General features: G+C 34.1%; 1 protein-coding gene across 1 annotated transcript in view; it reads right to left on the bottom strand.

Annotated features, from left to right (window-relative positions):
* Positions 1-1,128: 1,128 nt before the first annotated feature.
* Positions 1,129-25,507, bottom strand: part of LOC143240027 (max dimerization protein 1-like) — a 38,126-nt gene continuing 13,747 nt past the window's right edge. The window contains exons 4-6 of the mRNA XM_076481790.1: positions 17,034-17,148; positions 16,099-16,276; positions 1,129-3,586 (exon numbers count right to left, since the gene is read on the bottom strand). Of these exons, the coding sequence (XP_076337905.1) occupies positions 3,441-3,586; positions 16,099-16,276; positions 17,034-17,148 (439 nt within the window). The 3' untranslated portion in view covers positions 1,129-3,440. The remainder of the gene's footprint in view (positions 3,587-16,098; positions 16,277-17,033; positions 17,149-25,507) is intronic.

Here is a 25,507-nt window from a genome sequence, read left to right as displayed (position 1 = left end):
AGTTCTTGTATATTAACTTTTCTTTGAATGTAACAATATAGTTCAGGGCGAAATTTCCAGTGACAATTCAAATGAAGGTACGCATTCACAAATTTGCATTTTACAAGATATTCAGCTTTACAACGAAACATTCGAACTTTTTGTTCAATAGTAATCTCTGTAACCAGATTAATGATGTAACTATTGGTTTTAAACTGGATCCTTCTTCAACTAATATTTTTATCTCAACGAAATATATTATACAGGATGATACTCCATAGTCTTATAAACCATTATATAATTAGAGGTAGCTAGATGATACTTTTACCATTTTCAAATTACGTTCTTTTGTTTTTGACGATTTAAACAAAAATATTAGATTTACTGTTGAACATCAACAACATAAATCTCCATTTCTAAACATAATATTGCATAACTGCGAATATAATTTAAATGTGAAGTTTATCATAATAAATTATTTACTGGTCATTATTTTAATTTGTCTAGTTATATCCCAATTGTGTTCAAAACAGTAAAAATTTCAGTTATCGTACGTAAAAAAAAGTCTGCTAAACCAGAATTTTCTATGGAAAAAAAAGAGCTTTATTTTTCCTCTTGGATAATTCGTGATTATTTGAATAAATAACCTAATAAGCTGTTGTTGATTTACCATAAAGATGTACAATAGGCTTTATGCGCTCTTTCCATCCAAAGAAATAGAGGCACTTAATGTTTGATAGAAAATTTCTGATTTATGAGATAAAAAGCCAAGGAAGGCCCATCTAACATAAGTTCACAATAAATTGATAAGCTTAAGTTATTTTTTTCTTTGTAGGCCTAATACTTGAGCAGTTACAAAAACTTGCTGACAACAATCAATTGCACACTGTCAAGACAAAGTTGTATTCAAAGGTTTGATATTGACCATCCAAATATGAGTTTCTTTCTTGACTTGAAGATGGACATTTCTTATAAAGAACCTTAATTTATAACTTCAAAACTACTGAAGATTCAATAAGTCAAGGCATTGTAAACCAGAATCACATTATATTTTATACTATTTCTTGTTCTCTTGGTGGATGTTCTTTCTGATGATCCTCTATTACTGTCTTAAAAATATCAATTCATTAGATACATTAACTTCATATATTTTTAAAAAATTTTATTTTTCAAAACTGAGAAAAAGAAAATAAAACATCAGATACATCAAGTTAACTATATTTTTGAAAAACAACAACATACATGGTATACCTAGCATGCTGATAGAACGTTTTTTTTCCTTCACCTTAAAAGGTATGACAATTGCACACTAAAAACAAAATGTTAAGTACCATAAGAAAGTGATAGTTTTTAAGAATTACAATAAAATGAAAGTGTGTTTACAATTAAGAAATGAATAAAAAGTATAGTTAAAAAAAATGGATAGAGTTAATAAAATATCAGGTAAATGAAAGTTTCAATAATCAAAATATTAATGAAATATGAATTACATATGTAAAATGCCATATGCTTAGAGCAATAACACTTCATGGGCTCCACACATGAATTATTTATCTGTCCTTGCCTATAGCAGTAGAAATGCTAGGGTGGACGTGAATAATTAAACATGCCGCTCATCATTAAGGGAAATGCAAATATAATGCCCCTTTATCATGACTAAACTGAAACAACTTTCAAGGTGACTAAAAGTATTAAATTACATAATAGTCAGTTTAACATTCAATTTGCACCAAAAGTATGAGCTTTCTACTATGTTTGCTCAAATAGTATTGCTTTTCTGTTCATTCCAACAAGAACAATGTATACGTCCAATTAACAGGGTCAGATTTTCCTAAACAAAGGAAACCTTGTTTTGTTTTGACATTTTATATTACAGTTAACAACCTGAGGCAAACACACATATACAAATATAATTTACATAATTTTGAACATAGTATGCATGTTATTTTCAATGTTTCATCAAAAACATTGTTTTATATAAAAGATTATTACAATTACCTTAATCTAATTGTCATTTCAACACAAAGTATAACTTTGGAAAATATAATAACAACAATATGAAAAGATCTATTTTTTTTTCTAAATTTAACTCAGTGCTAACTTGTAGAAAGCACAAGATTCAACCTTTAAGGCCATTTTGGTTATGTTCACAGAATATTATTTGCATTTCTGGTAGCTACATGTAGTGTCTCTCATAGAAACAAGTTTTTTGAGCATGCTTTAAAAGAAATTCTTGCCTATTCAATGAAATGATTTAGTAACATATATAATTTGTTTCTATCTGTTATATTAATGTGTTTAAAACATCAAAATAAAAAGAATAACAAACTTGCTGCTAATATATTATCTGAATGTTAATTTTGTCTATATTTATTAAAGAAATATGCAAGTTACATAAAATGTTAAAAAATAACACCCGTTGGTTGATTTGTACTCAATATTGATGTTAATGGGAGAAACTACATCCACACCACAGTACTGTGGTAATGTTTTCATTACAGACACCACAATAAGAAACAGGGACTGACCATTACACATATACACACACACACATAAGGAATATCCTTCTAACACAAAAGAAATCAAAATTTAAAAACTTCACTCATAAATTCAACTTTCTATTACAATGTTTCTCCTAGAAACCTTAAAATCCAATTTATAAATAAAATTGTCTTCACTGAAAAGCAGATTGAAGGAAACTATGGTATGTGAATGTTTCTTTGCCAGGTTGAAAAACGTTTTAGTGCTGGTTAAACTACACAACCAAAAGACAAGCAAAAAGCTGCTAAAATATAAATCAACAAGAAACATTAAAAATTCTTCTTTGCTTTTTTTACATTTAAAATAAATAAATTTAGGATCACTCAATTAGTTAATAAACAAAATACATGCAATGTTTCACATGTTGAATATTAACATTCTTATATAAGAAGTCCAAATAATATTGTCAAAATATTTATACAAATTTACATAAATGTTTTGTTTAAAAGTTTTATTGTTTCTCAAGAAAGACATATACTGCTTCAGCAGTATTATGAAAATTATGTTTGAACATTTGTTTTTATATATAAACTACACTAATGCATGTACACATGCACACTCACATATACGTTATGTATACTGAGGTGTGTGTGTATATACATACATACACAGTCAAGATTATAATATTTTTCACTTGCAAAAAACTCTCTCTGCCTGTTTTCATTTGAAGAGGAGATAAAGAACGTATACTCGGGTTACAGACCATAACATCACAAATAAAAGTACGCTTGAAATAAGTTTCTTTTAGTTCAGACACCTGAAATGATTAGAACCCACAACTGTCCTCGATATTAACAAAAAGGAATAGAAATTACTTTTAGAAAACAAATGTAAACCATCAAAAAATAAACTGTATGGAGAGACATTTTTGTTCTTGCAAGGTTGAACCATTACAACTCTTAGTCTTGAACCGAGCGGTGTTAGACAGAAGCTGTAACCAGCTCTTCCTTCAGTGACAACCGTTTAGTACTGATGGTGAATCCGCCATCACTAGTTTGGCTCTGAATGCTGCTATGGTCATCCGTGTCGCTTTGGTTACTGTTATACCCCAAGATATCCACCTCGTCTGTAAACAAAGACAGACATTTTGATAAGTCGCCTTTAGTACTGTTACTTAAATCAACCATTATTATTTTATATATTAATACAATAATCGAGAGGGCCGAAACATTTTTGAGATGGTCTAACTAATTTCAGAATAACTGTCAGTTAAAGAGCTAATAATATTCAAATTATGCTAACATTTAATAAAACTGGCACATGTTTTTATGACTTTGCAAAAAAAACAACAACAACAACAGTTACAAAGAATAAACCACTTATAATCAGTCTACATTTTGTTACCGATGTTTAGTAATCTTGTCTTTACTAAGTAAATATCACACCTTACAAAGAAAATAAAGCCATACCACAACACCTTGAATGACTTCATTTTCCAGTTTATTTTATGTAATTATCTACATAAAATATTACTGCATACATTCTTTTATAATTTTATAAATTATGTAATACAAAAATAACTCGCTAGTATTTTATAGGTGGATATTTTACAAAAATTCAGGGATAACTATATAGCATAGAGATTTAAAATTATCTTGGGGTTGCTGTTACACTGGAAGAAAAACAACATTCACTCACGCATGTATTTGTAGGGTATCAAGAGATTTTATTTTGTATATGCATTGTAATAATAACAAGACAGGTTAGTTTCTGTGAACATAAATATAATTACTAATTAACAGACCACGTTTCATACAGTGCAGAGTTAAGTCTGACCCATACGTAGCTTATAACAATATGTAAAACAAATTTTGTTCCTGGATAGTATGTGTATTTCTTAATTGCTTATGTTGTAAAAGTACAGAAAATAGCCATTATTTCCTTCAAACATTGCTTTTGTGACCTGGATAATGAAATTTATTTATTAATCTATTTTTTTTTATGTAAAAACAGACAAATCTGCACATTTTCATTTACATAAGGTTTGAACAAAACAACATGTGAATCAAGATTTACATGTATTTATACTAAAGTTATACAGAAATGAAAAATGTTTAGAAGTGAGTAGTTTTTCGAGATTTACGACTGTAATGTAAATCACTTTCACGTATCAGCCCCCCAAGTCACAAAAGCAAAGTTTGAAGACAATAATAGGTCTTTTCCATTTACTTTGGGCATAAGCAATTGGGAAAAAACACTTTCTATCCAGGAACAAGAAAAAGTAAAGATTTTGTTACATAGTGTGATCAGTGTTCCGTATGGTGTTTCTAAAACTACGTTAGTTTAAACCTTACTGACACAGTCGAATTTAAATGTGTATCAGGCCGTCAAAATGCAATATAGTCTTCATAAAATCTTACTGGTACATCCATACTGAGACATCTATCAAGTGTCAAACTGTTGTTTACACATTCATGTTGATTTATCACAGCGTCAACGAACGACGTTCTAAATATTTACCCACATATCCACCACAATTCCGAAGAAAATACACGTCTTAATATTCCATCAACTTACCTCTGATTTTTAGAATGTTACGTAATTATATCTTATAGAAAAATAAATTACAATATGGATAACAGCTGAGAAAAAAAACACTTTTTTTGTAAAAATTAAGTTCTCTGGTTAATGCTCAACTACAGTGAGAAAGAGTTTCTTTCTAAAAGACTTATTATTACTAACTGTGCTGCTTGCATCTTTTTATGTTCTATGATACACTGTATAACGAAATATGCTTACTTCACCTTTGTACCCGATACCAAATCACAGCTGTAATACAAACATCCAACACCATGGCACAAATTATAATATGCCCTGGTTTTTACTAAGACCCAAATTGCATTGAGGGCACAACGTCTATCCAGTTTAACCTCAACTTTGTTGGCTCACATGATTAAGAAAATAAAAAAAATTAAAATTCGCTGTATGCAGCCAGATGCGGGAAACTGGTTGCTCACAAGTAAAAAATATAAATAAATAAATAAAACAGCAAGAAATAATATGTATTACACTTTATCGACTGCATTTAACTTCTGTTCGAAAACTTTAGTGTAAATCTTTCAGTAGTGAGATTGCACCTATAACTTTCAAGTTATATTAAGCATTTATGACTTCTCACACGCACTATGAAACTGGAATAGCAAATTTTCCTGTGTGACCAGGGAATGACTGCTTTCTTTCCGACCATCCTTCAGAAAGTTCTGTTAATACATTTTTCTTCCCTGAGGGACTTTCTTAACATGACATGTATAAAGTTCGATAATGAATTCCGTGTACCAACAAATCACGAGAAAAAATGACCCCTCCCCATGTTAAACTTTAATTATGCCACTACAGCCATGGCCATGATAGTAAACTTACTAAATTCACTTTAAGAATAACTTAATTTCGCGTACGGGGTAAAGAGAAACAGCAGTTTCTGAGCAGCCCTGATTATCTTTCAAGCCTTTTCGAATTTCTTTCTTTCTTCTTGAAAGTTTTAGGAAACACACTACCTTCTATAGATTACTCGTTTCAGTTTAACTTAAAACTACTCTACTTCGTCAATTGAAAACAAAGCTCTCTTTTTAAGCCTTTTTTCCCCCTACATCATCAACCATTAACTGAATTTTGCCTACGTTTGTATACGTTAATTATAATTTTTTTTTTTATAATCCTTGATGTCATGGGTTATAGAGATACTATCCTGTTAAAAGTGCCTTTGTTAAAAAAAAAAAAAAAGATAATAAATTCTCTATGTAGAACAATACCCTTCTGTTTAGGCACCGAAACATTCAGCCACTCTATAAATCGTAGGGGATCTGAAGAAGGTAGGGAGTGAGCGCTGTTTAAAACCAAAACAAGCAGTCAACCCTGTAAAAGTCAGTGCCCTAGGGAGCCAGATACGCCTGCTCTCACCCACCAACTCTCATCCTTGTCAAAAGTCACGCACAGTACATTTCGGATTATTCACCGCGTCCTAGTATACAGGTCAAGTTCATGGCATCGTTCACCGAACTTTTATAGTTTGTACCCAGGCGTTTCCATATATATACATTTTTTTAACATCAAGAACTGTTATTTTCAGTTTATGGGCTAGTTCTAATTACTCTCCTGACTATCTAAATCGTGAGTTTATTAAGCACGTCTTATCCTTGAAACAACAGATTGTTGCAAAGAGTTTACTTATTTGCCTTTTGAAGTATTTCTAGTACACATTATCCGCGAGATACACCTTTTCATTGAAACTCTTATCATACATAACACACACGCCTTATCTGTTTACAATAAATGAAAGTACACGAAACGTACAATGCTCTATTCGCTCAAACTGACTGTGCCCTCTATACAATTTGTATAACCATAAAACAAATTGAATGCTTTCCTTCGCTTAAAACCAGAGAAAGGCAAATTTCATTGCAAGGTAGGTACATTGCCGAAAACTTTGATATTGACCAGTGTGTTAAAATAATATCATTTTAAAATTTTAAAAAAGTTTTAATAAAAATAATTACATTACAAGTATTCTTTGATAGATTGTTTAGGCAGAGTATTCATGATGAAAATCAGTGATGACGAGAAACCCACTTGTTGAGAAATTTATATGCAAAAACGGCTCGTTTGGGCTGAGAAAACTCTATGTAAAGTGTTTTCTCAGCCCAAACGAGCCGTTTTTGCATATAAAATTCATGATGAAACTTTGAAGAATGGACGGCAACTGTGTTGTGGAGACACAAGTGTAGAGTTCGACGTTTCGAAAGTCTTCCTCCCTTCGTCTTCAGGTCAGTGTGTGTCTGGTAGGTATTTGAGTTAAATTATTATTTCGTTGCCCCCGAATGGGGACGAAAAATAACCCTGGGCGTCAGAAACTTGTTTCTCTTCACCCCACACGCGGCAAGTTAGTTTAGCACAGGATTTGAAACTTATTAACTGAGCTAGAGTAGAAGTAAACAAAAATCCACTTCACTATGGAATTAAAGGAACAAAACAGTCTACAGTCTCTTGACATACTCATCACTAAACAAGCAAGACAAATAACCACAACTGTATACAGAAAATCCACCTCTACACGGACAGATACCTACACTTCCAGTCCTATCACCCAACCTCGATAAAACATTGTATAATCCAATGCCTAAAAAAGAGAGCAGAAAACATTTGCAATAAGGCATCCGTCGAAGGAGAATGCCAAAAGATCGTAGAGTTTTAAACAGAATGGTTACACCTCCTGCTTCATCAAAAACTTCTTGAAGAAGATCACGATAGAAAGAAAAGATCAAAAAGTCACCGCCATTTACCTACAACATTTCAGTGAAAAACTCAAAAACATAGCCCAAAAATTCAACATAGAAGTCCAGTGGAAACCTACAATACCTTAAGGTCCGTTCTGATAAAAAACAAACAGCGACCCTACAAAAAGAATCTGTAAAACGTCATCTATGAAATTCCGTGTTCCTACAACGATACATACATTGGAGAAACGGGATGAAAACTTGCGATAAAAATAAAATAACAAAGATAGTACAAGACTCACAAAAACACAAAATTCAGCCACTGCAGAGCACGCCACGTCAACTGGACACAGAATAAACTGGAAGAAAACTAGAATAATCGACACAGACAAATTCTGGAAGACAAGAAAAAAAAAAATCATTTTACATTAACACTATTAAACCTTCACTAAACAGATAATCTGGACCAGAAGTGAGTAACCTATGACTGTCATTGGTTGAATCTACAGGAAATCTCTCCTGCAATCAGAAACAGTGATAATCCAACCAATCATAACACGCTCTCCACAATCCACCAGACACTATAAATGACCAATAACACCTACACACACACACACACACACACACACACACTGACGTCGGGCTGCAGTTTGGATCTCTCTGCTTCACCACGAATTTTATCTTAGGGAGTTCTTTTAATAAAATTCTTCCTCACCGAAGTAGCCCAGCTGTCCTGCTCCTCGGCATTCCTGTTTTCTCAGTTTTCTTTGACAATAACAAATAAAGATTTTACCTTATCCTTCAAGACGGGTTTAACCTAAGAACGCGTGTGGGACTGAAGAGAAACAATAGTTTCTGAGGGCCCCTGGTTTGCCTTTTGGGTTTTCCCATGAAGGTTTTTAAAACCAAAACTGACTACGATGATATGTATACACACACACTGACCTGAAGACAAAGGGCGGAAGACTTTCGAAACGTCGTCCTCTACATTTGTGCCTCCACAACTCCACAAGAGGCAGTTACAATCCATTATACAAAGTATCATCATGGTCACGAAAGTTAATGGACTTTGAATAAGGCTTATGTCATTTTTTTTGCAAAAAAAACAACAACACACAAACAAACCAACAACAACAAAACCTTTATAACACTAAATATGACAAAAAGTAGTATTTGGTATAGAAAAGAAAGTTGGGCCAAAGCCATCTTCCAGAAATATGACCTTGGAAGCGAACGTGTTAAGCAACCTCGATGATTTTATTACAGAAAACTGACAATGGCGAAGTGAATACAGTTTAATGCCTTATCTGGGTTTGGAAGAATAATCTCTCTCTCCTATTGGCCTTCAAGAATTGACTGCGGTCAATACCCAGCTGTAAAGTCAAAGACTTTTATTAAAACATATGAAGAGACGTAATTTCGGGGGCGGGGAAATTTTCAAGGACGTTCTCATTTTGTAAACACAGGAGATTCAGGCGCGGACTATCACGTGGAGCGAGGCTGACATTTAAACATCGGAATAAAAGAACTCTAGATATATATGAAATGAATCAGTTTCCTGACGATTGTCAATCATATTATGTTTCCATTAGTAACTTTAAACTCCATATTTTGTTTTTCTATATATCATAACGATTATTTTAAGTTTTACAACACTAAAACTGCAATTTTTTTATCCTATGAAACAAAGCAAACCTATACTCAGAATACACACAGAATCTATAAAACAAAAAAAAATATGCTTATTCACAAATAATAAAAGACGATAACAAATTAGAAATTATTTCTCTCGTGTATTGCGGCATACAATTATTTTTCATTACGTTTTATTTAAATATATGAAACCGTTTTAATTTTATTTCTACTATTAGTTTAGTTACGGTACTGAAAAAATAAAAATGAAAAAAAATGTCTTGCATATAAAATGTTTTAAATAATATGTATATTTGTCGTTTCAAATCTCAGAGCACCAACGTTCCCAATTCATGGATACCGCAAGTTACTGAAGTAATAAAATTAATCCCAGCTGGAGTACCCGGATGGACGTTATGTGAATTCTTGATTAATGAAAGGTTATTTGAGGACATGAAAAGTTGCTTCCCTTATATGCAATTCTATAAACAAAAAAACGCCCATAAAATCTGTATTATTTGTTTTGTTTTTGAAATTCGCGCAAAGCTACTCGAGGGCTATTCCTAACTTAGCAGTGTAAGACTAGAGGGAAGGCAGCTAGTCATCATCACCCACCGTCAACTCTTGGGCTACTCTTTTACCAACGAAATTATAATGCCCCCACGGCTGGGAGGGCGAGCATGTTTGGTGCGACCGGGATTCGAACCCGCGACCCTCGGATTACGAGTTGAACGCCTTAACACGCTTGGCTATGCCGGGCCTATAAAAACTGTAAAGCAAAATATGAAAACCAAAGTTTCCCTGTACGTCCGCATAGACCTTGAAAACCTTTCAGCCACATATGGGATCTAATATATACCACAGGTTTTGAAGGCGGCTTCGGAAGTAGAACCCTCAGTGCAGTGAGGGTACTGTCTATCAATCTTAACCTCTGTTCGCTAGTTTAACAGGAAGTAATTATAATAAATAAGTAATCAAAAGAAATATAAACTAGGAAAGCGAGATGTGGGTGCCCATCAATAGAGAGCGAAGTAGTTAATGGTTAAAACTGCAATTTTTTATGCATCTCCCAATGAACTCGCTTAAGAAACCTTCAAGAAGTAATGGTAAAAAACGCCCGTAAAATCCATAAAACTGAAAAATGTATGTACTCCCGCATGGTGAAAATCAATCCACAAATAGTTACATGAACATACAACAGGCAGTACTATTCTCTTTATATAGATTTACTAATTATGTTCAAAGTTAAGTGATAAAAGACGCTAAAATTGAAACACAAGGAGACTATAGAGTGACTATGCAAATACTTGTGAAACTTAAATCTTCCTGTACAAGGCCTGAAACTATAATCCTGAACAATCGTCATGTCAGAACCATAAGATTTCAGCTCTTTATCGAGAAAAAACATGAGAAATTCGCACAATCTAATTACTATTATATGCTGAATTGTTGGAAAGGCTTGAAGTAACGGTTAAAATCGCGAGCGGTTGTTGTGAAATTTGGCTACAAGTAGTTAACCGGTTAAAGCAAATTCTTTATGACTCAGATAAGTTTTAAATCTGAAAGTGAAATATAGAAATAACAGCGTTTTTTCTGAATTAAAACAATCACAATAGTTAAAATTGGCTTGAGTTTTGTGCTAAAAAATAGCACACAATGAAAATTTACATCATGCGTTGATTTTTTAATGATTTGTGTTTGAATTTCGCGCATAGCTACTCAAGGGCTACCTGCGCTAGCCATCGCTAACTTAGCAGCGTAAGGCTAGAGGGAAGGCAGCTAGTCATCACTACCCACCGCCAACTCTTGAGCTACTCTTTTACCAACGAATAGTGGGATTGACCATCACATTATAACGCCCTCACGGCTGTGTTTGGTGTGACGGGGATTTTTTAAATGTTTGTTTGTTTGTTTTTGGAATTTCGCACAAAGCTACTCGAGGGCTATCTGTGCTAGCCGTCCCTAATTGAGTAGTGTAAGACTAGAGGGAAGGCAGCTAGTCATCACCACCCACCGCCAACTCTTGGGCTACTCTTTTACCAACGAATAGTGGGATTGACCGTCACATTATAACGCCCCCACGGCTGGGAGGGCGAGCATGTTTGGCGCGACTCGGGCGCGAACCCGCGACCCTCAGATTACGAAGTGCACGCCTTAACGCGCTAGGCCATGCCCCCCCCCTATTTTTTTTTAATGAGTTACTCGTTAACAACTTGGGTAGTTCCATTTATTCAAAAAAAACGTAGTTTCTCTTGAACGCGAAAATTAAACAATTGAGCTTTTTTGTTTAGAAGTGTATGGAAAATAACAATGATATTCATAAATCATTTAAGAGTTGTAATCTTATCACAAAGACTGAACAATGATAAGATGATACTGCGACTGGATTTACTATTTCGTTCCTTATATTTTAACGTATGTGGCGGATGTACCGTTATACGTTTATTTTAATATCTACGTTTTTTTCACTTTGATGCATATGACGCATATTGTTAGATGTGTATTGCGCAAGTCCCGCCTGTTTTCTGAATTTGTAGAAAATTCTCAAGAGCAAGAATCAACAATATGCAGTTTACGTGTTTTCGAACATTGTTGCACATTCAAGAATCTGACGTGATTGGTATGTAAAACCGACGCGCGGAGAGACAAATTATTGGTGAGCTACAATCAGTATACGTTCGTACCCCCGTGGAACAGCGGTAAGTCTTCGGATTTACAATACTAAAATAAAGACACAGCAGATGGTCTAATGTGGCTTTGCTACAAGAAATCACACAGTATATTATAAGCCTCGGAAGCTATAATTGTGATTAACATTTATTACTCGGAAAACTACAGAATTTGACTAAGTACTTTTATAGGTTTGGAGCATTATAAATCGTTTAACTCCTGTGAATTAACTTCGGGCGTTAGTATTTCTACGAGGACACAATATATTGCCGACGGTGTAAGCTTACGGGTACTTGAAGCTAGTCTGCCGTCAAGAGATGTATACAGGTGTATCAACAAATAACTAATTTGCTTTCCGTGCTTGTCAATAAAAGATTCAGTTCCAGAGAAGATACACGACTCAGTACTGTTTGAACTTTGTAAAATGTTGATATTTAAACCATCATTCGTAATAACTGTTAGTAACAACCGTTATTGTAAATTGTAGTTTTTGTATTTTAAAATATATTCATGTTAAGAAAAACAAATTACGTCAATCTTGTTGGCAAATATCATAAATTTAATACTTACATTTAATTAACTTCTAAATTAAAATTAAAATGTTCGGTTATTTAAAATTATAATACGCAACACAAGACCATAATCAACTAAAGCAATATATTGGTGTACAATCACCACACAGCAGTACATATCAACTACCCCGTATCCACTGAGTTTGTAATGGGATCATTAGCCAATCAAGTAATATGCCAACTTCCATCTCTATCTTATTAGGTTCATTTTTTTCAAATCCAGTAGCCGGCCCTATATAGCTTTTTTTTTTTTTTTTTTTATTTGGTGACAATTGTTTTACCTATAAATTCTGTTTCCTACTAACACAAACAATTTACTGAAGTAAAACAAGGTATTCCAGAACATGACACCAAACATTCGCTCGTCTTCTTTGACACAGAGCCAAAAGTGAAGATCAATGCTACCATATGTTGGGCATAGATCCTCGTAAAGGGTATATCACCAAACTTTCTCTGACAAAGATCCTCGTAAAGGGTATATCACCAAACTTTCTCTGACAAAGATCCTCGTAAAGGGTATATCACCAAACTTTCTCTGACAAAGATCCTCGTAAAAGGAAAATCACCAAACCTTCTCTGACAAAGATCTGAAAAGGTTTCTCTGAATAATATTTTTATTTTTACCGTTCACGTAAATATATAAATAAGTTTATGTTTTGAAAAAGTTCATCCCCACCTTACCACACCTGTACAATGAAGCACCTTTATTACACGTCTCAAGGGCAAATGCAACAAGCAAACGAAACAAAATTGACAAAATTATTATTTTTGTAGATTAATAATAATTAAAACAATAATGTTTACGAAAAACAGAAAACGGAACCGATTCCGATCCACGCATATTTTATTTGTTATATTGAATCTGTATTCAGTAAAAAGACCAGAGATAGTCTAAAATGGATCATGCAGCAAGGAAAACTGAGTGTGTGTTATCGCATTTCCGTGTTTTTTCTCCAGCTTATTCGATGTTAAAAAGTAATGTGAACACATAAGAACAAGTGTGTGAAAAACAGATTTAAGGACTCAATCATAAAGTATATTCGCTGCCACTAAACAGTTATCTCAGTTTCTTTCCGATTAATAATCCGTCACTCATATCTTGTGAGGCATGAATGTACAAAAAAAACCAGTAACAGTGCCATACTAAAAAAATCGCACAATTAAAAAGAGTATAATTAAAACAATTATACTGAACAGGTCAGGAAAAGTGTAAAAATACAATTGAAAGTAATCGTGATTCGATAGATAATCCATTTTACAATCTGTATAAATATGGATTAAATAAAATCCAATGCTGAAAATGTTACCTTTAAAATTATCGTAACTAGCAATGTGCCTAAACAATAGTGCATGGATGTAAGACAAGTTCAATGAAACCTTTTAAAAGATGCGTATTAATAAATGTTTTAAATTTTTATTTCGACTTCACTTTTATATTAATTTGGCTCGGTTAGGCATAAATTCATCCGTCCATATAATTCTTTTTAATATAAAAAGTGCTTCTTATACCCAATGAACACAGTTTCACATACACGAGGGCGAACTTATAAAGTACTAAGTCCTGAGAAAAATGTACGGGCTTTATTATTAACACTGAAAAACAAACAAACAAGGATACTGTTGAAAAGTACTTGAGATACAAAGACACTTTTAACTAAGAATAAGGCCCGGCATGGCCAGGTGGGTTAAGGCGTTCGACTCGTAATCTGAAGGGCTCGGGTTTGAATCCCCGTCGCAACAAACATGCTCGCCCTTTCAGCCGCGGGGCGTTATAAGTTACCATCAATCCCACTATTTGTTGGTAAAAGAGTAGCTCATGAGTTAGCGATGGGTGGTCTTACACTGCTAAATTAGGAACGGGTAGCTCATTCAAAACAAACAAACAAACAAACTAAAAATAATGCACTCACCTACGCTGTAAAACCCCATGCGCAAGTTTAATATTAAGACACCTTCACGGCAAAGCCATAATACACTGAAATCTCGCTGAAACCGAATCACGACAAGGCGGATCTCTCACGCACTTCAAAATTTCAGGCCTATCATAAAAGTTAATTAATCAATGTGAATTATGTGTGTTTTACCCTTGATGTCACTGATCTGATTCTTCAATGCTTCTCTGAAATTCTTGTGAATATCAACATCGTCTTATTGCTTATGATCTGTAACAATGTTCGAAAAACATTAATATGCATATATTAATTTTAAAATTTTACATTTTTTAAATAAAATTTGTTTTTTGTCTTCGTTTATTCACGGTTTCTTGACAATTTGGGGTTAAATGGGATGTGAATGAACATGTCGCGGTTTCACTTTATGTGGATGGCTTGACAGGATATCAAATTTCAAATACCGTGGCATGTATTTACGTTTTTGAGGAAAGATTTTTTTTCACCTTCCCGAACTGGGATGTTCGGAGATAAGATCATCCTGCTTCGTGTAGTTCATGTGTATGGTATAGTAATTTCGGGGGATTTAATGATTATAATGTCTATGGTTGTTAGTGTATGCTGATTAAAGGATCTGTTGAATATCTGTCCCGAGACCCAGCAAACGTCCGGAGGAAGAAAGAGGCAAAATAAAGGTCAAGGTCAGGGCCGTGGTCGTCGATAATGGTGGTGACGTCTCTCATCTGTGGAGTTTATTTGGAGGTGAGAAGAAGCATGTCGGCAGTGTTCGGACAAAACATCACATCAACGGACCCTTCAGCGGGGCCACCTGTGGCTGCTATGTATAAATCCAATGCCGTGGCTAGGATATAAAGCCCAAAAGAGAGCCAGTGAATCAGTTCTGGTTTGTTGTTGGGGGGTTGGGGGAGGAGGAAACGGGAGGGCATCGAGAAAACCCACTTTCACAAGACGGGCGCCGAATATTCTACCTACCTGTCCTGTGTCCAGCGCTGAAAACATATCAGTGTATTAGTAATGCCTCTTTAGTGTGTTTAGTATTCTTTCATAGGGGATTGTCATTAAACCACTTACAGAATGAAGAAAAGTAGCTCCTCTTTTGTCAAAGAAGTATTTTGTTTTCTTGTTGTCTGTTAGTCCTAGTAGAGCTGCTCTATGCCAATCTATTTCTTTCTTTTTCAGACTTCCTATGTACACACTACAACTTTCGTTTGTTTTCTGGTTTCTCTAATGAGAACTTTATTAAATATGTGCAAAGATGTACGAAAGCTAAATGGTTTCGTATATCCGAGAATATTGTATAAATTACATTAATTCTTATCAAATAGCTCTCGCACAGCTTTACATGAAATTAAAAACAAAAAATATTACTACTTGTGTGTTAATTTTTCATCAATTAAACTGTATGCTTACATCTGGTGAAAAAAGATTGCGGTTTAAAAACAGTCATTAGACATTAAGGCATTGTGGCACACTTACGTTTAAACATATATCCAAACAAATATATTTACAAGACAATGCTTTTCAGTTCTAATCCTGTGACTAAATTCACACAGTATATATTTTTTAATAAATGAAGAGGTTCACCTGTTTCTGAGGGGGAGCTGGCATAGAGGGAGGTAGACGAACTACATTCACTGACACTTCTTCGCTTGTAGATGTGTAGATGAGACCCTAACTCGTCTAATCTCCGCCTTAGGTGCTTCTGTTCTCTTACTAACTGTTCTCTTTGCGACTGTTGTTTTTTTTCATTTTCTTCCAGATTCTGAAGGATAAAGATTCATATTACTATGTTAACGAAGTATTGTATTTACCTTTTTATATCCACGGGTAGTTTAAATAACTGTAAACAACAATTAATTTCTACAATTAAATAAAAGCTCGGAGTGAGGAATTCTGGAGTGATGTTTTAAAATTTATGAAGTTATTTTACCATGAATGGATTGCAAAAATTTTCAGTTTACTTCCAATGTTATTATTCTTCACATAATTCATGTTTTGATTACCAACTGTATTATATATTTTTCTTTAATTTTCGTAATTGCTGAAGTATGCCTTAATAAAAACCAGCAAGTAAAAGTGAAAACCATTTTGGCGGTTAAAATTACTGATATTCATTCAAGCATTGCACTTTCCAGAATACACGAGGTCTAAATCCTGAACTGTTAATGACAAAATAGCAATGTTGGTGAAACAGAAACAGGTTAACTGCTACACATACGATATAGTTACTGATCATATTAACCACATTCATCTCTAAAAAGTATGCTCACATTTTTTTCTTTCATAATCTATTCAGTTATAGTACAGTATCTAAAAATCCACAAATTCCACAAACACGTTACATCAGCTTTGCGGAAAGTGAACTATTTGCACGCAATTAAAACAATTCAAAAAGAAGTCCCTTACAGTACATTTCTTTGTGATTATGTAAGAATAAGCGAACTGTTTCAATTAATAACTTTATTTTTAAAATGCGAATAGATGAAAACGTATCTACCAAATTCACTGAATCATATTACCTTAATAAATAACCTGGCTTTGGTCAAGAGACCTAATGTGGTATGACGACTAGATTCAGGTCCTAAAGGTACCAAGCCCTTTAGCTTCTCTAAGCAGTTCCGCAGGTGGGCTCGCCTGTGGATGACAAATTCTAATTGATAAACAAAACTCCAAAACTTCATCTATATATGGGAGTAATAATTTGAAATTTAGTTTACTGGTTGTAATAGTATTTATTATCAAGCCTAATAATTAATATTATGAAGTTACAAGAAGCCCTTAAGCGCTCATGTTCATATTATGCATATCGCTTACAGAACTTTGTTTTCAAACAAATAATAAAAACACATTAAAAAGTTTATCTGAAGTGTAGTGGCCTACTGCCAGAATTATCACAAAAGTATGTTATAATAATTTTATAAATTTAAACAGTCACACTGGAAATCTTGAGTTGTCACATATCTCAAAAGGATTATATTTTAATTATTTGTCTCATACTTTGATAGTGCAACTGAAACTAAACATGACGATTAGTGTCGATCCTTTTAAACAAAAGCTAATTAAAAACGTTATGAACTTGAGTAGGGCGATTATTGTAAGACACACAGAATCACAAAAGCGAAAAAACTTACTACAATAAATAATCACTTCAAAGCTTTAAAACATCATTAAAGTAGCAACAACAAGAATACACGGTCTACTCTTACTTTATATACAAGACGTTTTAAGAAATGCTAGATAAAGTTATTACTTTTATATTATAATGCTCTCATGTATTTCACACAATACTGGAGCACAAACACCAAGTTCCTTTTAATTATTTTCGATGAAACAAAGATTTTACGCATATAAGAAGTGTGAGATTTGTAAAGCATTCACTCAATAGATTCACCATTGGAATCAGGATAGAGATGCAGTTATTTAAAACATGTTACCGGGATAACAACATGATTTACGTTAGATCTCCGATACATGGAAACTTGTGAAAATCATACTATATATAAAGTATGCCAATGGTTTCCAAACTTCTTCACTCCATGAACCAGCAAAATATTTGGTGAATCATTAGGAACAGTGTTGTTTCTTAATTTAATTTCAAGAAACTTTGAAGTGGAAGTTATGAGATTTAATTATTTTATTGTGACCTAGGAATGAAATAACATTCTATTTCTGACACAAGTATAAATTTCATGGAAATCGAATATTTCACAAGACTTCTTTTGCGTATCAGCGGTTCGGCACCACTAAATCGTTCTGATATAAAGGTTCAAACTGCGTTATATCACGACCTTGGGAAAGACAGTGTTCGTTTGCTTTTTAATTTTGCGCAAAGCTACACGAGGGCTCTCTGCGCTAGCTATCCCTAATTCAGCAGTGTAAGACTAGAGAGGGAAGGCAGCTAGTCATCACCACCCACCACCAACTCTTGGGCTACTCTTTTACCAACGAATAACGGGATTTACCGTAACATTATAACGTACTCACGGCTGAAAAGGCAAGCGTGTTTGATGCGACGAGGATTCGAACCCGCGACCCGCATATTACGAATCGTACGCCTTAACCCACCTGGCCACGCCGGGCCTGACAGTATTCGACAAAAACTAAACCATATACTCGGATATTAATGACCTTTACAAATCACTTGGTCTTTTTAATTTAACGAACAAACTAGCTAACCCATTCTGACCTGTTGAAAATGCAATAAAACTAAAGTATTCGCACATTATTTTTTTGTGTGTTTTTTTTAGGGAGTTGATGGGTGCAGTTGTATCTATTCTTTTGCATTTCCTATATTCATCAAACACGTGCACCTCATGAGTACAAGCTGATAGTAATCATCGTTGATCTTTTCGCTACGAAAACATAACCATCAGCACCAAGAGAGAAACCCCAGCGGAATGCGGAATAGGCCTGGATTCCTCATCGGATAAAGGATTCTAGTTACATTACAGACCGGAATAGTTCAAGTGTTAAAAACGTGTGAAAGGGAGAGGTAGTTTACACAGGTGTGTACACCATGCGTGCAAGGGGAGGGAAGGATTTTAAGTTACTGCATACACCAATTTCGCAGACCGTTTTATATATAGGTTAAACACTTTGATGACATACAATTAAAAAGGAAATGATAAACTTTCACTGAATTCAATTATGAACTAAAAATAGCGTCATATTGTGAGGTACAAAAGAATTACTGAAGAGATAATTCTAAATAACAGACATTTTGCCAAAGTGACTTGTTAACTGTTGGCTTTTGTGGTGGTTACCATTTCTTGTTAATCCTTAATAACATGATTCTAATAATTCATAATTAATGGCACAAGTAAAAAGCAAACGAGAGATCCAAGCGTTATCTCACAAAGATTAAGTGTAAAGTGGCTTTTCTTTGCTTCAGTCTATCAATACATTGTTAAAAGCGGATACTAAAGCCATCCACATCTTATACATTTTAATCAATGCGATAAGCCCTATAACTGTGTCAGTCTTTTTATCCTGGCCTGTTGCCAAAGTAAAAAAGTAAATATTTTAACTGAAAAATCTTGGTAGACATATTCAGTATTATTGGAATCTGAAGGAAGACTGTGTTGGACCCTAAACACACGCTGTAAATAACATGTTGATGCTGATTTCATCTTTTCAACCTACGACAGCATGTGCTCTTGGTTTGGACCTGAGATCCAGTTGGCCAAAATAGTGTCATAAGCAGTGGAAGGCATGACAGTTGTCATAGAGATATCGAAAATTTACTCACAAAGAAAAATTCCTGAGCGAGACGTGCAATTGTTTAGATGCAATGGAACCAATTCAAGTTGTAAGCATAAATGGGGAACTTCATGAGATCTGTATCTAGACTTGAGAAAATCTAGCGGAGAAAATGTTGCCTTACACATCCATGTGGATCCAAAAATGGAAATTAATATTGAAATTGCTATCTTTAAATTTGGAAGACTGTCATTTATCAGAATAGTGAGCCATATCTTACACTGCAAATTCAGTAAGATCATCAAAGTACAGTCACTGCTTTTCTTCAAAGACTCAACAAGCTGTCGATGGATGAGAGAGATTCCACTTCTAATATAATATTTGTCCATCAAAATTTTCAATTCATCACTTTTAAACATTTGAGCACATAAATTTTCCTGATGCAAAATGCAATGAAAAGATGGCAGCATGGACTTCACATTATTTACAGTGAAATGCTGCTTCAAAAGAGAAACAAACCCTAATTTCGCCCCAGTCATGGCGGGAGCACCGTCTGTAGTGACAGAAACAAGTTTTTTTAAAAATCCAGACTGACTTTTTTTGACATTTCAAGAAATTTTTCAAAGATGTTTTTTCCGCATGTTCGATCTCGTAATCCACAAAGACCAAGCATTTCTTCCATAACTTGAAGATCTGAAGTTACATATCGAACCAAAAATAACAACTGTGCAGTGTCACTAACATCTGTTGACTTATCTAGAGCTAAAGAAAAATAGTCTTTTAGTTGTTCAAGCAACTGATTTTCTGTCTTTCACTAAGTCTAGCATTCTACGGACAATTGTTCTTCAACTTAATAGCAAATTATTTACCTTTTGAAGAATATCATCTTTTATTTTTTAATTATAATTTTCCAACAGAGTTTTAATGACAATCAATATTTCTTTTACTAGTTCAGCATCAGAAAATTATTTTTTTGAGCTAGAATCCAATATACTTTATAGTTAGCTAACGTAACTAGTTCTGTCGATGATAAAATCTTTTCAGACCTCCCTTTTGTTCATGAAGTTTTGCTTTCAGACGGCTAGTTTCATTCATACGATTTTTGCTATCAACTGGAAATTTTACATCAAATTCGTTGTGAAAATTGTCAAAGTGTTGCTTAAGGTTGTATACTTTTTTATTCCTAAAAACTTTGTTACAAAAGACACACTGACTTATTATTTGCTTCAATCACTGCAAATTTCAACTCCCAACTTTCATTAAATTTTCGTTTCACGTTTTTCTAGTCACGCGCCATTATCGGCAGTAAACTGTATTTTCAAAGTATTCATCATCATCTGGATGCTTTCGTTTTCGAATTATCCACTTATTCATATTATGATATTAAAAACAAATTATTTAAACACTTGAAAGTTGCACAGTAGAAAGATGTTAGCAATCGTATGCAAAACAACGCACACTCGATAACAAACATTTAAACCAGATTGACGTTACAAAATGGGCGGAGTTTGTAGCAGTGATAAAACGCGCGACATTAGTGATGACGTGAGGCAGAGCAGTTGCTGATTACCAAATTTGCAATAAAAAATAAATGATGAAAAAAGTTGATTCTAAAACACGAGCTGGCCACAACTGTGCTATCCACATGTGGCCAGTGACCATAGAATTGCTCATCCCTGCGCTAGTGTAACATAATTGTTAAGGCTACAAGTTACATGCAATGAAAACATCTTAAGTAAACAAACTGAATAAAAAACAAAATATCATTTTCCTCTTTAATATAAATGCTTTCTCGAACACGAATATTAAATACAACAATTAACCGAATCATTTTTTGTATATATATATATTAATAATATTCTTATGTCTGTCAGCACAGAACTTTTCATCCAAATTTCTCGTAACGTTAGGAAGGCTTTATTCATAGGATTCTGGGTTGTTTGAGTTTTGCATTCAGAATAACATAACCTGTTTTTTCCTTAATCAAACTTTTTAATACAACGAGTATGCTACACGATGGTACAATGTCATTGTTAGTATATAACGACTAGCTTTAATTTTAACTTTTTTTTTTGCAAAGTATTTCACATGAACACTTAACCCAAGTATAATTTTCTAAAAAATAAACACTACACTAAATGCAATTCTTATGGGCTTTCTCGACTTAGTTAAGTCTAAAATATGCATTCATAGTTCTTTATAATCATGTGATTTTGAGAACAGACATTCAGACGTTTTTGCATATACAATGAAGTTTTCCTTCATTACAACTTTACTTTTACTTTGCAATACTTTAGCTTCGGTTCATTTCATAGAGTGCTATAAACATTCTTAAGCTACTTTTTTTCTTTCAAGTATGAGTTTTATTCTTAGTTTCTTTGTTTCAACTCGTGAAACCGTCTCATATACTGAAGGTTCATATAACTGTTTCACACCTTGTATACTATTACTGGTAACAAAACATTTTATTATAAAATTATTTGAATGGAAAAAAAATCAGAACTAAAAGCATTTGGGATAGGAGGAAAAATCTGCATTACCTGTTCCTGCATTCCATCACCGAACGTATATGTGCGTCCACCTACCCTGTGAGTACAGTGTATGAGTGATGGAATGAAGAAACGAATAAGGCAGATTTTCCTCCCATCCCAAATGCTCTCTAGTTTTTGATCTTTTCTCATCCCAACACCCAAACAATTTTATAATAGAATTCTGTTACTAGTTTCTACAGTTTTTATGAGTTAAAGTCTTGGTTTCCAGCAAGGTTTTTAACTCATTCTATTCTACTGGATATGGAGCCATAACTCTTGAAGCAAGATAACTCATAACCAGAATACTGAACGGCATGGGTAAGGAGTAGATTACCTTACTTCATTATAAAGCACATAACGACTTCGATCAATATTGGATTAATTGCTGCTTTAGATATGAAAAGGCCCATACCAGGGAGTAACGATATGTTTTGATGTGCAGTCACACTGTGGTTTACGAATTACAACTGAAGAAGAGCGAAGATGGAAACCGATATTTTTGCAACCCGTCTTCCAGATGTCAAGGATGGTCAGACGAACTTAGAGACAATATTTATATTATATTAGTGAAGGGCTTTTCGTTTCTATTTGTTTGGTTGAGTTTTACCGACGTACTGGCATATGCGCAAACGATACGTAACGTACAGGCCGCCATTGTTAACAGATTTATAAAATGTAATCCTTACTTTGACCTACAGATAAGTGTATAAGTTGCCAAAGTAGGGATTAATTTTTATAAATTTGAAATTGTAATTTTAATTCTTGTTTTATTACATGTTATAGCAGAGTCTATACTTCATTTTAGATTAATAGTTTTTAATACTTTTCTCTGTTTACTTATGTTATACTTGCATAAAACATACAATTTACCTTTAAAAACAGTCACGTGATTATTGATCGCTATTTAGCGATATGTAATTATACCGATTTGGGTTGAAAAGATGTTTAAGTGCATGTATGATGTGTTTATCATTTATATTATACTCGTATATTTATATATTTTCATCAGCATATCGAAAGCAGATACACAGAGACCAGCCAAATAAGCTAGAGAAATCTCGCAGCGATAGTCCAACTGTCTAGGCGTCTCCACTGATGTGATCGGGAGGTTATATAGTAGACGAAATAACTGTTGTTTTAGAAATTTATGAATTATTATAACTGAAATGTTAGCAACCTTTTCAGCATATCATTAGTATATATGTTGCATAATATATTGTAATCAATACTTTGAAGGATCAGATAGAAATTCTATGGGGTGTTTAATTTTTACGGCGAGTGAATTATTTGGAATCCTTGTCGATCCCTACCACGAAGTACTACCTCTACTTAAAGTAAAATACAGACTTTTAATTTACTGTTGCACAAGTTAATTTATTATTTCGTTCTTCTGTAAATATTTGACTTTCATTGCATTACAAAATGCCTATTCAGTAATAATTAAATACTACTACAATGTAAGAAGTTAATACAAAACAGTTGATGGAAACTGAATCACTAAGTATACAAAATGATAATTATGTATACAGCGATAAATGGTGCATCAGCCTAGCAACAACTTCGTATGTATACGTATGTATGGTTGTCCAAGTTCAGGACTCAATCTTATATGGTGTTGATAAAGAAAGAAAAAGTTACATATGATTAAACTATCGCTGTTAGAACATTACTCTGTGAAAGGTTAGTTGGTTTAGTGTTTTATGGCACAAAGCAGCTAGGCTACCTGCGCCAAACGTCCGGTAAAAAGGTAAAAGTAAATTCAGTAAAATTCATAAAACGAAATTAAGGTAAAACAAAATAAAGTTAAGAAATAAATAAATAGCATAAAACCAATGTTTACATCTAGTTTACAACGTTAAGAGAAAAACTAGAGTGATTCAAGTTGTAAAGGACTTTCTGTAGCGTGACTGTAATAATCATAACTCGCCAGGAAGACTAACAGGTAAGTACAAAAACCACCGTCAGTCACCTGAAGTTGGCCTTTCCAGTCCTGATTTCAAGTTACTTACTGTTACGGTCAGTTTCTAATTTCAAATTGAACTAGATGAACTGTGATTTTTAAAAGGGAGCAACATTAAAAAGGTCTAATGAATAAATTAAAAACTTAAATGGCATTAAAAAGATTAACGGCCTTTAAAAAACTAAAAACATTAACAAAATGGACAGTGTCACCATCACCAATGACACCGTCTAACGTTATGTACAAACCTTGGGACAGAACATGCTTAAAATGGTGCCGTCGTTATGAATCATAATTACGATATGACGTCTTCGAGTGACCAAACCATTGACATTGGAAACATTGAAGAGGATTTGGAATGTATGGCCGTACTCTGCAATTAAAATAACCTGCCTTGATGGCGGGAGGCGCACGTAAATGTCAGAATGAGGACATTAGTCGGCACCATAATTCCATCTTTGCGAGTGGATATATGCCTCACTGCAGAAACTCCTTGGGTGGAGAAACCAGCAAGAATTTTCGACTCTGGGATGTTCTTCAAATCCTTCTCAACAATAACTCCTCGTGATGAATTCAAAGTAGCATGAGGTGTAGCCTCTATAGTTATATCCCTAATAGCCTTGAATGCAACAGGAGTTCACTGTGTTGAGATGTGGATGTTTCCACCAATATGTCACCAGATCGAAGCTTTTTTACTGAACTTTGGAGAGCCAGCAAGACCCTCTAAATGAAAAAGGGAGACATTTGCCCTAAAGATTTGTCTGAAAGCGAGTACAATATAAGAAAATGAGGTATAACAGGTGGTACAGATGGTGAGGATTGCTGCTCAGAATCCTTAAGACATGGTTGTTTTCCTATTGACTGTTTTTCAGTATTTTATTAAGATTTTTAATTAGAGTATCCATAATAAAGAAAGGGAAATTTCGGTGCCCACTGACCCCACCCACCATGGAGCCCTACGAGGGAACGCACTACAATGTCAAACAAGGACAATGCAGCAACGCCAGGGTTTCGTGAGCACTATACCCAAACACCAGCATCAGATAGAATGTCCACAACACCTGTTGAGAACATCCAAACACTGGTACTTGGTTGATCCTAGCCCGAGTTGACCAGCCAATTGACCCAAGGGGGCCACCCCAAGGCCGTCCCGTCTACAGGAATTCAAGGCCAAAGTGATGTGTTAGGGTTGGACCCCTAAACCACCAGGATCCTCTCCTCCCCTTCGCGGGTTGCTACGCACAGCAAACACGTGGGTGGATGTTTAGATCCTTGAGGAGGTAAACTATAAGAACAGAACCTT

This window comes from Tachypleus tridentatus, chromosome 13 (assembly GCF_004210375.1).
Source record: "Tachypleus tridentatus isolate NWPU-2018 chromosome 13, ASM421037v1, whole genome shotgun sequence".
NCBI lineage: Eukaryota > Metazoa > Arthropoda > Merostomata > Xiphosura > Limulidae > Tachypleus > Tachypleus tridentatus.
The sequence above is the reverse complement of the archived record's forward strand: the minus strand, read 5'-3'. Positions and strand labels throughout refer to the sequence as shown.